The sequence below is a fragment of the Stegostoma tigrinum genome, chromosome 12, assembly GCF_030684315.1.
Source record: "Stegostoma tigrinum isolate sSteTig4 chromosome 12, sSteTig4.hap1, whole genome shotgun sequence".
NCBI lineage: Eukaryota > Metazoa > Chordata > Chondrichthyes > Orectolobiformes > Stegostomatidae > Stegostoma > Stegostoma tigrinum.
In genome coordinates, this window is record NC_081365.1 from 30268834 (window position 1) to 30287969 (window position 19136).

The following is a 19136-nucleotide window of genomic DNA, read 5'->3' on the forward strand; positions in this document are numbered from 1 at the left end:
TTCTACAGCTTCTATCCATGACACTCTCCACATTTGTATGCTCCTTAGTGCCACCAATTACTGCTTAAGCCGATCTATTTGTTCATGTGCAGCTGAAGCTGGGTACACTTGCTGCAGATGTAATTATCAGGGATGTCCTCAATGTGCTTGATTAACCAAATCTCGCAGGTGGAACACAAAACCCTGCAGTACTCATTGAAACAAGGGCCAGCCGGATCTTGTCGAGTATGTGTTCCCAATGGGGTCTGTTATCCTGGCCCAATCAGGGAATCCTGGCTGACAGATACAGTCAGGAGATTCGGAGGATCTCCTCATTCTAGGGACTGGCTCTGAGCAAGCTAGTCACAGTCGAAATACAGTGCATATGTAAATAAAAGGTGACTTGGTGGTGAGATACTGGCCTCCTTGGAATTATTTCACCCTACCAACTGACAGGATTAACGATCTGTTAGCTGTTAATTTACAAATTCAATTTTAATTAGTTACCCAAAAATTACAGTTCTCACTTTCTAACAAACAGCACCCCTTAACTTACTCACTCCCTGCACTAACAAGGAGGTGAAACGGCTGTACAGTTCAGAACCACTGAGGCACCCTTACCCTGTGCTGCTGTGAAATTCCTTCATCTGCAGCATCAAGGGACTGAATGGATTAATACAAGCTAGCACTTGACCAGCACTGCCTAAGCAGAAACCACAGTCCCTTGTCCCCCCTGTAACGTCAGCAGGGTTATTCCCTGGAATGGATGGTTGCTGGTTCCTCCTGAAAGGAATGTGCCGAACTGAAACTAGGCCTGAGAACCCCCGTGCTGGATTTTACATCTTCCCTGGTAAAGGCTCTTCCTTCCGGCTCCTGCCGCTGGTTCCTCCTGAAAGGATTGTGCCCGACCCAAAGAGAAATGTTGGAAAAGAATATTGCCTTGTTGAAGCATTCTGATGAATCCAGAAGATTCGTCCTGGCCTGGCCAGTGAATGAAAGAATGATTGAAGTTGGTCTTAATGCTTGCTTCATGAAAAAAATCAGAAAATGTTGGTTTTCAAAGCTCAATTTAACTTCAATCATAAGACTCAAGATCTGAGTAAATATGTGACCATTCCATGTACAAGTATATTTAGACAAAGTTCACCAATTTATTAATCTATCAAACCAAGTACAACAGAAATGACAATTAACTCATCAGTGGACTCAGCTGTTCCAGCTGGCAGGAGTGCTGTCTCTTCTTCATCCCCTTACCTGTACACCCAACAGATGAAAAGAAAGCCTTAATAACCCTTTCCAAGCCATAGCACACAGTGTGAACAGAGATGCCTCTGAACCCTGAATTGTCACGAGTGGACTACACAGTAAATGGAAAAGTCCTGGGGACAATTGATATTCAGAGAGATCTGCGTGTTCAGGTCCATTGTTCCCTGAAGGTGGCAACGCAGGTCAATAGGGTGGTCAAGGCATATGGCATGCTTTCCTTCATCGGACGGGGTATTGAGTACAAGAGTTGGCAGGTCATGTTGCAGTTGTATAGGACTTTGGTTCGGCCACATTTGGAGTACTGCGCACAGTTCTGGTCACAACATTACCAAAAGGATGTGGATACTTTGGAGACGGTGCAGAGGAGGCTCACTAGGATGTTGCCTGGTATGGAGGGTGCCAGCTATGAAGAAAAGTTGAGTAGATAAGGGTTATTTTTATTAGAAAGACGGAGATTGAGGGGCGACCTGATTGAGGTCAATAAAATCATGAGGGGTATAGACAAAGTGGATAGCACGAAGCTTTTTTTCCCAGAGTGGGAGACTCAATTACTATGGGTCATGAGTTCAAAGTGAGAGGAGGAAAGTTTAGGGGAGATCTGCGTGGAAAGTTCTTTACACAGAGGGTGATGGGTGCCTGGAATATGTTGCCAGCGGAGGTGGTAGACGCAGACACGATGATGTCTTTTAAGATGTACCTGGACAGGTACATGGATGGGCAAGGAGCAAAGGGAAACACACCCTTAAAAAATAGATGACAGGTTTAGACAGAGGATCTCGATTGGTGCAGGCTTGGAGGGCTGAAGGGCCTGTTCCTGCGCTGTAATTTTCTTTGTTCTTTCTCAAAGCATGATATGATCAAATGTCTATGTGGCTACGTGACACATGCACATTACATGAAGAAATCACACCCAACTGTGCAAATATTGCATGAACAGATCATAGCCAATCATGATTGGTAGGTAGTGGATGCATAATTTCTGATTATTTGTATTAAAGTCACTTCTGTACATGGATTTCAGAGGGAACAATGGCTGTAGACAAATACACTGGAATTTGTCAGAGTTTATCCAAACAAGATTTCACAGTGGCTTGCTACATTCATTAAAATGCGGAGGTGCTGGTATTGAACTGGGTGACAATAGACAATAGGTGCATGAGTAGGCCATTCGGCCCTTCTACCCAGCACCACCATTCATTATGATCATAGCTGATCATCCACAATCAGTATCCTGATGGACAAAGTCAGTAGTCACATGGCATCAGGTTATAGTCCAACACGGTTATTTAAAATTACAAGCTTTTAGAGCGCTATTCCCTTGTGAAGGAGCAGCACTTCAAAAGCTTATGACTTTAAATAAACCTGTTGGGCTAGTGTTAGGTGATTTCTGATTTCGTTAAAATTGTTAACACATTATCTGATTGGTGTATTGATTTTTGAAAGAGAAGCAACTTCTGTGTAAGCCTTGTGGGAGTTAACAAAAGTTAATTTGAAGGTCATGGAGAAAAAAAAAATCCTTAAAAGTATAGACTGTTGAGGTATTGGTTCAGGGCTTAAACATTGAGGGAGAGATAATGAAATCCAGATAGCAGTCAAGTTAAGTTGGCTAGAATTTAATTGCAAATAAAGCAACAGGAATTGGAATCAGAAGGGCTGAAAATTGAAAAAAAAGCAACAACAGAAAGAAAGATGTGTCAACACTGATTTTCATATAGAAAAGTGAGGGAGAAAAAGAAGAGTATGCTGGAGAAACTCAACAGATCAGGCAGTATCTGTCGAGAAAGAAACAGAGTTAATGCTTCAAATCTGGTATGACTCTACTTCAGAACATTTTTAGTCGCCTACCAAGTCAGTCAGGTTAAGATTTGTAGGTATATGTTTTCCCAGTGCAGGGGAAGCAACAGACAGTCTCCACATTGAAATGATTTCTGTACACAGTCCAAATTCTGGTTGGCTGCACACACACAATATGGATCTTAACAGTCAGTATGACAGCAGGTATTGCAGTTAACCTCCAGCTCTGAAAGGCAATCCCCCTTTCTTAAAGGATGCTACAGGAGGATGCTGCTGAATACCAGTGTGGTCACTGCAAATGAGGAAGTCGAAGACCAGGACACAGAGAAGGTTCTTCCCCATGGTGCTGGGGTGTGGAAGGAGAACATGTTTCCCAAGAGGTCAGGCACCCTCATGGAATGCTTTTGAAATGAGTGAGAACAGGTATTCAGGAGGGTCAATACCACAAACACCTGGCAACAATGTTACAATAAGTTTAATGCCCTCACACTGGTGGCCAATATCAGTGCCTCTGTACATCTTTGCCTCAATAAACAACTCACTCCTCATACCGATCAATGCACCACATTCCCACTACTCACAGAGCAGCATTTGCTAGCACTCAGGACTCACACAAAATATTTCCATGTTTCAACACATCCTGTGATTCCAGATCCACAGATCCCGTCCTCACACCGACCTCTCCCTATCTCCATATAACTCAAGCAATAAACCAGGAGGAAGAGGGAGAGACAGTAAACCACATCAGTAATGTGGAGGCACCATAATTTGATTTGAACATTAAAGCAATGAGCTTAGACACTGGGACTGGCCATAACTGCGAGGTTCAACAGAGTTAGGATCAGTACATGTTCAGTTGCTGGACAGGAGTGGACTCCAACCAGACCAAGGGGAAAGTCAGACAAATTCTGTCGGAGGGAACTCGTACGGGGAACATTGAGAGGGCAGCATACAGAGAACATTGGTGAGCATGCTCACTGAGAGGCTTGATGTACTGGCCTTCTAGCACTGTCAAGGAGTCCTGGTGGATACAGAGGACAGTGTGCAGACCTTAGAGTCCACTGTGAATGTAGAGGCCATCTCAATGCTAGCACTCATGGTTCCAGCTGTGATGGAGATTTTTTTTGCTGGTTTCTGTAGACAGTGGTAAATATCGTCCTGAGGAATCACACTCTGGTTCCCCATGAAGGAGCAGCAGCGCTGCCTCAGAATGAAGTCCTTATGGCTGCTGCCAGGGTAGAGTGGGCATTCAGTAACCTGATGCACATTGTTACGCTCCAACTGCACATTAATTATGTAGTGACACACATGGTTCCTGTGTCTCACACAGCACTGGAAACCTGACTACCCTGACATTGCCAAAGGCCCACACTGCTTGCTTCTCCATGCTGACATACAAAATAATGTACTCAGCTCTTTTGGCCTATCACCTCTCAAATGGACAGCAAATATTGAAAATAGTATCCATTCTCATCCAGAAATGCCACTGTAACATTTAGTCACTGGCAGTGCCATCTTTCTCCTGATCCTGCATTCATTTGGATGTGGCACTGTTCTGTAACTAGCTTCTTGATAAACCTAAGTCGCTTCAGGCATTGCTTCTGGTTGAAGTGAAGGCAGGAGAAATACTCATGAAAAGACCTCAGTAGAACACTGTTGGTCCTCTGTCTTTACATTGTGTGGCTGGATGCCTGTGAAACTGTGAAGCAAGTTTCTGAAATAAGAATATAATCAGCATCTAATCTGACTGAATGTCATCTTCACGGCAACTCCTGAGACTTCAGGTGCAGACCAAACATACGTGCACATGCAGCCTTCCCAGCATGCTTCACAGCACACAAACTGGCCATGCCATTCTATGTCATTCAGGCTCCATGATGTCAGCAGGAGCAGCAACACTATGGATACCCATAGTACTGTCTAAGACACCTAATGGTGTTATTTAAGTTTTGCATCATATGATTATCTGAACTTGGTTGGAAGAAATTTAATACAGAATTTCAACAGCCATCCCACGTTAAAAGTTCGTGCTTAGGTCCCTGCCATGGGGAAGTGTCCTCCCCATTTCGAGGGACTTCCACAAGAAGGAGAATACACTGTTTATCTTTGTATAGAGGGGCACACATCTGAAAGAAACACATTTATTTCATTCTTTATAATAATGTTGCCGGGATGTATATTGTGAGGAAGGTAATGTGCTATTGTCATCTCCCAGGCATCTACAAATACCACATTGATACCCGTGAACATCTTCCTCATCACTGGATCAATCTGATCAGCGTACCAATCACTATAACAGGTAATGATCTGTGGGGGCTGTTCCCGCACGTTGGCCGTCTTTATTACAACCTGTGTGTCCGGACTCCTGTCGAGTAGCTGCAGAATTGACCTCCTGACATTCTGTATTCTCCGGATGTAGACTTCAACAGGGAAAGGGGTGAAATGGGCCGTTAAGGTAATGGCTATAACGGTGTTTTTCCCTCCTGTAATCTCGTCCAGTTTATTTGAAATGAGTTGCAGGTGCTGGCTTGCAATGGAGTTGAATTGGATCGGAGGACCATGAGGGTGATATTCTACCACAATGTTATTCTCCAAGTTCACAGCAAGATGGGGGCCCACCATGACAGGATTTCCAAGGTCCAATATCTTGAGATCTAAAATAGAAAACAAAAGATTCAAGATGCTGAACCACAATACTGCTAATATTAAGAGATTTGAAACTGGGAGGAATCATAATTTTCATCAGAAAAATTCAAAATGAAGCCGCAGGTGTTTGATTGTTTAATAGAGACATGAATTATACAGAGGCATCTTGCATTAAACACAGACACACAGACCAATCCTATATCTCATTAGTTTACCTTCACCTATTCTGGAAACAATTTCTTCTCTTATCTTTCTTCACCTGAAGCTTATGGCCCTTTCTCCTGTTAAAAGACAAACAGTCTGATAACCTGTTCCTAGAGAGAATGATCTGTGTCAGATTTTGCAGTGAGGAATACTGCAATCTGACTGAGTGATCACAGACTGAAGATCATTCTGTGCGACACAAACAGGAACTATGTCCTGTAGAACATCAATGCTCATTGTGTGATATTTTACTAGAATTTATTGAAAGCCAAAACTTAAATTAATTAATTATTGACCCCATAGCAGAACTTTTTTTTGCCAATTCTATCCAATTGCTTTGGACAAAAAAAAATTTCTCTGCAAAATATCACCCTGATTCTCTTCCATTACATCATTCCCTGTTCTTTAGTTCTGTTAATCTATTTGTCTTGTCCTCCCTTTTGATGGAGAAAAGAAATGGAGTGAAACTATAAGACCATAAGACATTAGAGTGGAAGTCAGGCCATTCGGCCCACCGAGTCCACTCCGCCATTTAATCATGGCTGATGGGCATTTCAACTCCACTTACCCACACTCTCCCCGTAGCCCTTAATTCCTTGTGAGATCAAGAATTTATCAATCTCTGTCTTGAAGACATTTAACGTCCCAGCCTCCACTACGCTCTGTGGCAATGAATTCCACAGGCCCACCACTCTCTGGCTGAAGAAATGTCTCCTCATTTCCATTCTAAATTGACCCCCTCTAATTCTAAGGCTGTGTCCATGGGTCCTAGTCTCCCCGCCTAATGGAAACAACTTCTCAGCATCCACCCTTTCTAAGCCATAAAAACAGTTGGGAGCTACAACATAAAGAGACCTGGGGTTACTTGTGCATGAAACAGAGTAAGCTAGCACACAGGGCAGCAGGTAATCAGAAAGCCAATACAATTCTGAAGCTTATTTCAAGGGGGATTGGAGTAAAGAGTTGGCAATCATACTGCAAATATAGAAGGTGCTGGTGAAATCACATCTGGAGTATTATGAGCAGTTTTGGTCCTCTTATTTAAGGAAAGATATTGTTTCTTTGGAGGCAGCTCGGAGAAAGTTCACTAGGATGATCCCTGATCTTGTGAGCAGAAGCCAAACAAGCTGGGGCTCTACACACTAGACTTTAGAAAAATGAGAAGTGATCTCATTGAAACATACAGGATTCTTAAGGGACTTGACAAGGTAAATGCTGAGAGGAGTTTCCTCTCATGTCAGAGTCTAGGACCAGAGAGCATCATCTCAGAATGAAGAGATGCCAATTTAAGAGATGAGGAGGAATTTCATCTCTGAGAGATTAGAGACTCTTTGGAAATCCTTGCCACAAAGAGCTGTGGGGGAATAGTCCTTGTGTATATTTAAGGTTATGATAGACAGAGTCTTGATTCTATTGAGGGGAACCAAGGTTTACAGGAGAGCACAGTAAAGTGAATATGAAGAATGTTGGATTAACCATGATACTAGTGAATGGTAGAGCAGGTTTCAGGGGCTGAGGGGCCTCCTCCTGTTCTTATTTGTTATGTCCTTATTGTCTAACAATGCAGGAGTATAAACCATTCAGCAGCTTGTGGAAATTCACAAGCTCAGAAGTTGCTGAACAGTTTGCACATTGATGCCAGCAGGCATAGCTCGTAAATAACCATTTCTGCAACATATTTCAGCTCATTGAGTAATCATGCCTCTCCCTTTATAGAAACTTGGAAAGCCAACCTGTACGTGGCATTCTGTACTCTTGCTAATGGTCTAGGAATGCAGTCCACAATTCTGTCAGTCATTCAGCAAAAACTGTAACATCTGACATATTATTCTATGCTGAGGCCTGGCATATATTTACTGTCCTGTAGCACCAACATGATCTCCAGACAAAGTTATATCTCAGGCTTGCAGCTGCACCCCAGGTCCCTGGCCTTCTTGCTGTCAATAGAGCCGCCAAATGCACATAACATCATGAGGTACTCAAACCTGAAGAAAATGAATTTAGCTGAATGCATTTGACCTCTACTCTCTTGACAATAGCTCATTCTCTAGGGTCAGCAAACGGAACATAGTTCCATGTCTCCTGAATATACACCAAACATTTTTCCAGGAAATTTAAGAAGAGGCTGGAATTTTCTTTTTCATTTCATCAATACATGCATTGAAGACGTCAATTACTGCAGTGACAGGGCTAATGCCTCTCACTGGGAAGCTCAGAAATCCCAAGGCCAAATTGGATCAAAACAAATACTGGTTGCCCTCCTCCCTCCGGACCAACCTCAGGGAATCTCTCTCCCATTGCAACTCTCTTGTAATCTCTTCGGCCTTGATCTTCTTTACTCTCCATCTTCGGTCCGCCTCCCCCTCTCTCCCTATTTATTCCAGTTCCCTCCCCCCATCCCCCTCTCTGATGAAGGGTCTAGGCCCGAAACGTCAGCTTTTGTGCTCCTGAGATGCTGCTTGGCCTGCTGTGTTCATCCAGCCTCACATTTTATTATCTTGGAATCTCCAGCATCTGCAGTTCCCATTATCTCTGATACTATTTTAACCTCACTGCGAAGCCTCTTCCAGGGATGCCTAACCTGAAGAAGTTACCCTCCTCCCTCCGGACCAACCTCAGGGAATCTCTCTCCCATTGCAACTCTCTTGTAATCTCTTCGGCCTTGATCTTCTTTACTCTCCATCTTCGGTCCGCCTCCCCCTCTCTCCCTATTTATTCCAGTTCCCTCCCCCCATCCCCCTCTCTGATGAAGGGTCTAGGCCCGAAACGTCAGCTTTTGTGCTCCTGAGATGCTGCTTGGCCTGCTGTGCTCATCCTGCCACACATTTTATTATCTTGGAATCTCCAGCATCTGCAGTTCCCATTATCTCTGATACTATTTTAACCTCACTGCGAAGCCTCTTCCAGGGATGCCTAACCTGAAGAAGTTACCCTCCTCCCTCCGGACCAACCTCAGGGAATCTCTCTCCCATTGCAACTCTCTTGTAATCTCTTCGGCCTTGATCTTCTTTACTCTCCATCTTCGGTCCGCCTCCCCCTCTCTCCCTATTTATTCCAGTTCCCTCCCCCCATCCCCCTCTCTGATGAAGGGTCTAGGCCCGAAACGTCAGCTTTTGTGCTCCTGAGATGCTGCTTGGCTTGCTGTGTTCATCCAGCCTCACATTTTATTATCTTGGAATCTCTAGCATCTGCAGTTCCCATTATCTCTGATACTATTTTAACCTCACTGCGAAGCCTCTTCCAGGGATGCCTAACCTGAAGAAGTTACCCTCCTCCCTCCGGACCAACCTCAGGGAATCTCTCTCCCATTGCAACTCTCTTGTAATCTCTTCGGCCTTGATCTTCTTTACTCTCCATCTTCGGTCCGCCTCCCCCTCTCTCCCTATTTATTCCAGTTCCCTCCCCCCATCCCCCTCTCTGATGAAGGGTCTAGGCCCGAAACGTCAGCTTTTGTGCTCCTGAGATGCTGCTGGGCCTGCTGTGTTCATCCAGCCTCACATTTGATTATCTTGGAATCTCCAGCATCTGCAGTTCCCATTATCTCAAATACTGGTTGCTCTCTGTGCCAGGAAAATTGCCACCTCTTAGGCTTCTTCTTCTCCTTGAGTTCTCTGCCTGAAGATAAGTCTAACCTACAGTGCCACACCACCACAGCTAGAACAGAAAGGCATTTCCTAAATCCACCCCAACTGGAATGGGGACTAGACTCATGGGGTGTTGGTATCACTTTGACCCACATGGGCCATCCAGCTGAATTAGCAAATGATGCCCCAAGTGGCCCCAAGAGTTGCTGTGACAATGTACTTTTTGACTTTCCTGTTGTAACCTAGGGTAGCAGATAACAATGTGAGTGGCTCCAATCTGCATCCATCTTGTAGCTGACCATTCAAACTAACTGCCTTTTGTCTATGCTGGAGAGGTTTGCATTGGGCAGAATTGGAGGGACTTGATCAACACAGGCTATGGTGAGAAATGTGGCAGCATTGTGTGAGAATTCAGGTCGGGCCTGAATTAGTACCACTTGGGTCTGGTCTTATAACGTCCTCTACTGGTTCTGGGTTAAGAGGACATTCTCTCTCTCTGTACCAGTCCATCCACTGGGACCTCCAATTCATTTCTGCAAAGTCTGGTGCCAGGTTTTCCTCCGCTTCTACATTCAAAAATAAAGTCAGGGACTGTGCAGGGCACATCAGGGCCAACTGCACTTGTCTGAATGTGCAACGGACTTTTAAAGATGGTACTGGTGCCATGAATGCCAGTCTGTTCCAGGATCTTCTTAGCAATAGTAAGCTGTCCCAGTCTTGGAATAGAGATGGTATCCCTTTGGATGTCGTAGGGGTGGGATAGCTAGGTAATGCGTCAATTTTGAAAAGATTTGTTGAGCGATCTTACCAAGCCTTGTAAATAGAAACTCTCCATGAAACCTGACAAACTGACAGTATCAGTTCATATCATCAAGACCATGGTAAAAATGATGGTCTTATCAACATTTTAAAGGTAATAAGTGACATAAAGAGACAGAAGGTTACAAAAGGGTATTCCTGGGCTTTGTGCCCAGGCAGATAAAGGCACAGCTGCCAATTGTAGCCCGATTAAAATCAATGATCCCAGCAGACTACCGATTGAGGAGGTCATGTACCACAGAGGGTTGTGAAACCAGACATAAATTGAGAAGGGTAAGGCCATATATGAACTTGAAAGCAAAGATGAGCATTCTTAAAGATCAATGCATTGCAAAAACACCAGCCAACGTAGGTCAGTGAACACAGGGAGTGACATGTGAATAGGCTTGGTGTGAATAATGATATCAGCCATAAGGACAGTCTCAAGTTTAGGAAGTGTATACTATGTGAGATCAGTTCGGAGCATGTTGAAATAGTCATGTCCAGAAGTAACAATGTCATGACTGAGGGTTTCTGAAGCAGCTGTGCTGTAGAGGTGGAAATAGGCAGTGTGAATGACAACGTGGATAGGTAGTAGGAAGGTCTTCTCAGGATTTAGTAAGACACCAAGGTTATAAATAGATAGGTTTAGTTTCAGGCAGTTACAGGGAGAAGAGAGGAGTTTGGAACTGGGACCAAAAGGAAATTACTTCAATCTTTCCGACATTTAACTGAAGGAAATTTTTGCTTCTCGAGCATTAAGTAAACAGTCTGGCAGTTCAGAGACTGAGAAGGATTTCAGAATGGTGGAGGTGAGCTAGACACCGGTGTAGTTAGTGTATGGGTGGAAACAAATGGTGTGCATTTAAATATTGTCACTGACGGTCAGCAGGTCAATGACAAATAGGAGGGAGCCAAGGATACACCCTGAGGCAACACAAAAGGTAAGAGTTTGGGAGCTGATACAGAAGCTAAAGCAAATGATTCTCTGGCTACAATTAGAAAGAATAGAACCAAGTGAGAGGAATCACTCACTGGATAACAGTGAAGAGCTTTGGAGAAGGATGGTGTGGTCAACCATATCAAAAGGTCATTGGCAGGTCAGGAAGGAAGAAGAGGGGCAGTTCAGGGAAGGACATCTGCCTTTATTGTCTGGTCTAGTCTGTGTGTGACGCCAGATACCAGACCTATTGTAATATTGACTGTTAAATCCCCTCTCAAATGGTTTAACAAAATGTTCACATATCAAATTGCCACAGAAACACTGAAAAAAAACCAAATCAAATAATACTGTTGGTGATGAACTGGCGCACACACACACACACACACACACACACACACACACACACACACACACACACACACACACACACACACACACACACACACACACACACAATCAGTTGTGTGCATTTAAAAAGGAAGAAAAAGAGAAAAAGAATATCAAATGGTCCGCCTGACATCAGCTTCAACACCAGAAACATCAAAGGCACATCCTCAGCACTTCACAAATACCTCTTCAGCACCAGTTTATGATAAAGTTGTAAGAGATGTCCCACAGGGAGGTCATTCCTGAAAAGATCAAGACTTGCTACATATCTGTAATTCTTCCTTTGATCTTCGAGGTGCGAGAGATTGAGGGTTTGGAAGATGTTATTCAGGTGGGATGAACAAATAAGGATTGTGTCTGTGCTGGTACATCCAGCTGATCTATGTGTAAAACCACAGGGAGTCTTCAATTTCATTGTCAGAAGGAGCTACCGACTTAAATCCATGAGGAGAAAAGCAAATGTTTACAAGGAAAGAAAAATTAGGAAAATTCTGCAAACACCAGGAAAAGAACAAATCAGAAAATTTACGTGGGTTTGAGTTGTGCTGAAGCTGTGGGGGTGGCTACACTAGATGAGTCACTGTCTCTACTGCGGCATTTCCAGAATGCAGAAGGCCCACACAAGGCATCAACATTGAGAAGTGTAGAAGAAGCAGTTCCAGTGATAATTGGACTGCATCAGCTTTGCATGTCAAAGAATGGAATCACAAGATCAGTATGTTCCTGTGTGCAGTCAGACCAATAGGTGGCAACGTCCTCGTGAAATGGTTTACATGAGTCCGACAGATTTCAAGCCCGTCCTTAATGCATTGGATATATATGTTTGAGTTTGAAATGGAATCTCATAATTGAATGAGTGCAATTTGATTAAAAGGTCCCTGAGGCAAATAGAGTAATTTCTTCCTGAGCTTTGGTAGATAGCAGGTTGCTGTGGACATAAAGCAATAAAAGATGAGCTTATTTGGAAAAACAAACAGGGTATGAGCCATCAAACTGGAAGTGAAAGCATTCAAGATCAAAGTTTAAATGAGATATCAGTGCAGTAGCTTGTTGTTTTAGCCAAGCTGTTGTCTTGGCAAACCTTCCTTCAAGGCTGCATGGATGTTCTGCACATGGTGGTCAGAGTTGGCACACTGACCATGGCATTGAAATCACTGCCATGTACCAGCCTCAGAGACTACTGCTGCTGATAAGAAAATGAAAGCGAATGCTGGTCATAGCTGAAACCAGTGAATGTCCAGCCAGTGAGCATCAGACTAACATGTCTGGGTACAGAAACTTGCAAGTGCAAGGCCAGTTTACTGCCACAATTAGCCAAATGAGCAGCAGACCAGTGTGAATCGTGGCCCGGGTTTTCCTCAGGCCAGATGGGCTGTTATTCCCAGATGAGATGGGATCCTCTTGGGGATCCTGTGGAATCCCCATTGGAACAAACCTCGGGAAACTGGAGATTCCATTCAGCAATCCCTCTACACCTGGAACCCTCTGAAAATGTTAGTATAGAGAGAGTTTGGATGGAGCAGATTTTGACAGGTGTGTCCAGGAAGGATTTCTGACTCAAGATGTAGATAGGCCAACTAGAGGGGAGACAATATTGAATTTGGTGCTTGGAAACGAACCAGGCCAGGTGTTAGATCTCTTAGTGGGAGAGTATTTCGGTGATAATGATCACAAATTCCTGACCTTTACTGTGGTCATGGAGAGGGATAGGAGCAACTGATATGGATCAACTTTTGAATTGGGGGAGGGGGAGTTACAATGCTATGAGGCAAAAACATTGGAGCATCAATTGGATCAGATGCTCTCGGGGAAATGCACGATAGAAATGTGGAGGCCGTTTAGGGAGCAGTTGCTACAGGTACTGAATAGGTTTGTTCCACTGAGGCAAGGTAAGGATAGCGGGGTAAAGGAATGGGTATGGGGCGGCAAGGTGGCTCAGTGGTTAGCACTGCTGCCTCACAGCACCAGGGACCCGGGTTCGATTCCACCCTTGGGCCTTTGTCTGTGTGGAGTTGCACATTCTCCCTGTGTTTGCATGGATTTCCTTCAGGTGCTCCAGTTTCCTCCCACATTCCAAAGATGTGCAGGTTAGGTGGATTGGATATGCTAAAATGCCGATAACGTTCAGGGATGTGTAGATGGGGTGGGTCTGGGTGGGATGGGCTGACAGTCAGTGTCAACTTGTTGGGCCAAAGGGCCTGTTTCCACACTGTAGGGAATCTACAATCTAGAATAGAAATTTATTGACACTTGCACTTTTACATGAAAAATACAGTGAACAGTTTTCTAAGGCGCCCTGTCACAGCATCGACATCAATGAAGAAGTCATGTGTAATAATTTTTAAAAAGTAAAAGTAAAATTAAGGTAACGTTCATCGCAGTTTAGCTAACAACTCCTGGTCTTGGGGAAAGCTGATTAAGAAACAGTGGAATACCCTGAAGGTGCAGCCAGGACAAGCCCACGATTGCGGGATGAGACTGCCTAACAGGCCCCTAGAATATCTGGAAGCTAAAGACGAAGATGACCTCCACACAGGGATGAGACCATCCCGCCAGGACAACACCCATTTAAATCAGGCAGTTCAGAGGGTTCCAATGACAAGTAAATAGTTACACATGGGAAGTCACCGATCATTAAATAATGTAGTGATTGTCACAATGTCAGCCAGATGGACCTCAAAATGAGATCCCTGATTGGAGCTGTTAATCTGGTCCAATCAGGGAGCCTTGGCTGACAGGTATAAACAGGAGTGTCAAGGGCTCTTCACTCAGAGCTGGCTCTGAGGAAGCCCGACCAGTGTAGAGTACAATGTACATGTAAATAAAGGGTGAGTAGATGAAGGGATACTGGTGTCTGATGTAATTTCATTGGTGAAAAGAGAAAAGCACACTCTTGAAGAAATTTGCTTGCAACAGTTGTCTTGGGGTTGGGGTAAGCTTTACTGTCATCATGCTATTGTTAGGGAAGCTTGAATCGTTCGATCCTGCCATTGAAGACTGGGCCCAGATATTGAAACAATGTGTGATTATTCTTGGACAAATGACATTGGGGCAGATGAAAAGCAGCAAGTGATTCTCCTGACAGCCTGTAGCTTTTTCAGTTTTTAGGAGCCTCAGGTTTCATAAGGCACCAGATACAAAAATCTTTCAAGCGTAGACAGATTTAGTTAACGGATATTATGACCCCAAACCTCCTCTAATTTTGGTTTTGGTTTTACTCAGCAGTTCAAAAACCAGGGGAATTTGTGTCAGGATTTTTGACAAGGTTCTGAAGACTGACAGGGGCATGTGATCTTGGTTGAACCCTTAATGAGATGCTGAGAGATCATTTAGCACGTGGGATTAATGAGGTTATCATGCAAAAGTACCTATTAGCTGAAGCCCAACTGGACTTCAAATAGGAGCTAAACTGGCTTTATCATTGGAAAATGTGGAAAATGGAGCAAATGAGTTACAGGGCATGTCAATTGGAGTGGAGATCCTCACCAGGCTGACTGAGCTTGGGGGTCAGCACTCACGTGAAGGCATTTGCATAGTCTCACTCAGGATATATCCTGAACAAAGGGGCACGAGATCAGGCCACAGCAAAACCCCAAAACAAAGCCAAGCCTAGGCCAAATGGTCAACATTTTCTTCAGTATCTGGGCCAGCAAATCATAGCAGTTGTTGCTGGTATGTGAACTCAAGAGAGCCAAAAGAGGCCCCCCAGACCTAAATGGAGTTAGCCTATTCATAGTCAGTATCGAGGGGAGTACTCATTGAGGGGAAAAGTCCACCTACATCTCGTTTGTACCAACTTAGAAGACAGCCATTTGGTTCAAATACAGTCCAACACACCAGCCCTTACACTAATATCAAGAATGCAAGAAGTGTCTGGCCACAGAAAATGGTCTTCTTGGCTAGTTAGAAGAAGACGGAGGGTGGTGGTTGATGGGAAATGTTCATCCTGGAGTTCAGTTACTAGTGGTGTACTGGACGGATCTGTTTTGGGGCCACTGCTGTTTGTCATTTTTAATAAATGACCTGCATGAGGACGTTGAAGTTTGGGTTAGTAAATTTGCAGATGACGCTAAAGTCGGTGGAGTTGTGGATTGTGCGGAAGGATGTTGCAGGTTACAGAAGGACATAGATAAGCTACAGAGATGTACGGAGAGGTGGCAAATGGAGTTTAATGCAGAAACGTGTGAGGTGATTCACTTTGGAAGGAGTAACAGGAATACAGAATACTGGGCTAATGGTAAGATTCTTTGTAGTGCGGATGAGCAGAGAGATCTCGGTGTCCACGTACATAGATCCCTGAAAGTTGCCACCCAGGTTGATAGGGCTGTTAAGAAGGTGTATGGTGTGTTAGGTTTTATTGGTAGAGGGATTGAGTTTTAGAGCCACGAGGTCATGTTGCAGCTGTACAAAACTCTGGTGTGGCCACACTTGAAGTATTGGGTACAGTTCTGGTCACTGCATTATAGGAAGGATGTGGAAGCATTGGAAAGAGTGCAGAGGAGATTTACTAGGATGTTGCCTGGTACGGAGGGAAGGTCTTATGAGGAAAGGCTGTGGGTCTTGAGGCTGTTTTCGTTAGAAAGAAGGTTAAGAGGTGACTCAATAGAGACATACAAGATGATCAGAGGATTAGATAGGGTGGATAGTGAGAGACCTTTTCCTCGGATGATGATGGCTAGCATGAGGGGACATAGATTTAAATTGAGGGGTGATAGATATAGGGCAGATGTCAGCGGTAGGTTCTTTACTCAGAGCGTAGTAAGGGTGTGGAATGCCCTGCCTGCAACAGTAGTAGACTCGCCAACTTTAAGGGCACTTAAATGGTCATTGGATAAACATATGGATGATAATGGAATAGTGTAGGTTAGGTGGGCTTCAGATTGGTTTCACAGGTCAGCGCAACATCGAGGGCCGAAGGGCATGTACTGTGCTGTAATGTTCTATGTTCTCGTTTTCAATCACATGCTGGTAATACAAGAGCACGAGGGAAGGATTTCTTTGTAGATTTCACAAAGGGCTGTTAGGGATATCCAAGTGTTGAACTTAGGCATAACCGTCTGCATGGTGACTAGACATTTTCTTAAAAATTGTGAATTTTATATCATCCTACCAGACATGTGCAATCATTGTTCCGACACCAACAGAGGCCTGTTATCTTCTCGTTTCCCAGAGAGGCTGTGGCAAAGATTGGAACTAGACATATTTGGCTTTTGAGAAGTACATATTTGATCAGGTTTGGCTCCTATTCCAGGCGGCTAGAGGTTTTACACTTAACCCTATCACAGTGGAAACTGTGATCACAGCACTGAAGACAATCTTATCCAGATCAGAATATATCAGACAAAGTCTGCTGTTTGTGAATAAAAAGAGTTTAAGAGGCTCAGAGAAAAATTAGGATCCAACCATGTTACTAGTTCCCCTCGTCACACACAGGCCAAGAGAGAATTAGACAGCAGTGAACGTTGTTACTGATCAAAGGCAGTGATTGAAATTTAGTTTTATTAAATAACAAGTTGACATTTCAAACTAAAGGATATTCATCAGCAGAGTTCCTTATGAGTAGAAGGTTGAAAACAGAAATCACAATACTACAGCAAGATCTCAAACTAAACATCAAGACCACAATATTGTTGTACCTTAAGACCACGGTACAAGAATAATCAGAAGAATTGGTATAATTCCATATATAGACCACAGAATTTATCTGCTTTGATATTAAGCCTGAAGTTTGGATTAGCAATAAGAAATCAGAAGGTACCGTTCTCAGAAAAGCAGAGCAACTTTTACATTATCTCACATAATTCACACTCCAGTGAACATGTTCAAAAGGAGCTGAAATGCATTAATTCTGCACGGATAATTGAGAATAAAACAGTATGACTCCTAAAAAACTGGAATAATGAGAAGACTATATCAAATGGCTCACAAGTGTTTACACGGGTTACCAACATGACTGTCAACTAAGTGGTTTAACTTTATTCAGAAAAGATGAAGACAAATAAAACATCATAGTTAAAACTCATTCCTAACTCGTAATTACTGGCCGTCCTTTACTGATGATTTGATGTAAAATCTGGGAGAATGTTAAATCCAGCACAGTTTTGATCCTAATAATGCTAAATTTTGAACAGAGCCTGTATGACTGTAAAGAGACATGACACATAGCCTAACCTGGGACAAACTGAGTTAAATATTCAAACCACTGTCGAATGGTGGAATCTCCAAACAAGTAGACAATTTTTCTGCGGAGGCATTCTTTGATTTTTGCAGGAGTGTCAAAACGGTGAATATTGCAGGTCGTTGACATCCACTGGTCCTGATAATAAAAGCCAGATGGTGACACCATGGGCTGTCCACGGACACATTTTCCAAGAGCCGGAGCTGAAAATAAAGAGAAACAAGGTACAGGAATTGTGATGCGCTAGATCTTCAATGATCAACGTATTTCTTCAATGTTTCCAAGGCAATGACAATCCCAGCAGGGCCATTACCTGTTGCCACAGGAAGTAAACAAGTACAAGTACATGAAGAAAAATAATCTAAATAATATTCTGAACAAGTCTCTGTCAATAGGTAAATGCACCAGCTGGTGTGTCACTGAGCTATCATGATAAGGAGGTCTCTTTAAACCTCAATCTGTAATCATCATAATGAAACACTAAATAGGATATATAAAAAGAATAAAACCTTGTTCCATTAAATATAGTATCCAGTATGTATGGCTCTCAACTAGATGTTTGAATTATCTTTGGAAAGGTTGGTAGAATGAATAGATTTTAGAATCACAGAGCCATAGAGCTTACAGCACAGAAGCAGATCCTATGGTCCAACTTGACCATGCGACCAGATATCCTAAATTAATCCAGTCCCATTTGCTGCTATTTGGCCCATATCCCTCTAAACCCTTCCTATCCGTAGACCTTACTGCCTTACTGAAGTCCATACAGATCACATCCATTGCTTTGCCTTCATCAATACTCTTCGTTAATTCTTCAAAAAACTCCATGAAGTTAGTGAGACATGATTTCCCATGCACAAAGCCATGGTGACCATCCCTAATCATTCCTTGCCTTTTCAAATACATGTGAATCCTGTTGCTCAGGATTCCCTCCAACAATGTGCCCACCACTAATGTCAGGCTCACTGGCCTATAGATCCCTGGACTTTCTTTAACCATCTTTCTTAAATAGTGGTACCACGTTAGCCAAACTCCAGTCTTCCGGCATCTCACCTGTGGATTTGATGATACACACATCTCAGTAAGGAGTCCAGCAATCACTTCCTTAGCTTCCCACAGAATACTGGGTTACACCTGATCAGGTTCCAGGGATTTATCCACCTTTACGTATTTTAAGGTGTCTGTAATATGGGCATTTAAGATGTTGCTATTTATTTCTCACGTTCTCTATCTTCTGTATCCTTCTCCACAGTAAACACTGATGCAAAATACTTGTTAGTATCTCCCCAATATCCTGTGGTTCCACACATATCAGCAAGGCTGCCTCTTTAAGGAGCCTATTGTCTCTCTAGCTACC

General features: G+C 43.4%; 1 protein-coding gene across 14 annotated transcripts in view; it reads right to left on the bottom strand.

The window, feature by feature from the left end:
- Positions 1–1205: 1205 nt before the first annotated feature.
- Positions 1206–19136, bottom strand: part of LOC125457319 (NXPE family member 3-like) — a 102296-nt gene continuing 84365 nt past the window's right edge. For 9 of the 14 annotated variants that reach the window (XM_059650258.1, XM_048541406.2, XM_059650257.1 and 6 more), the window contains 2 exons: positions 17773–17982; positions 4977–5693 (listed from right to left, as the gene is read on the bottom strand). In XM_059650258.1, the coding sequence (XP_059506241.1) occupies positions 5140–5693; positions 17773–17982 (764 nt within the window). In that variant the 3' untranslated portion in view covers positions 4977–5139. Of the gene's footprint in view, positions 5694–17772; positions 17983–19136 lie in introns of all 14 variants that reach the window. The other 5 variants (XM_048541403.2, XM_048541404.2, XM_048541398.2 and 2 more) reach the window with 2 other exon arrangements.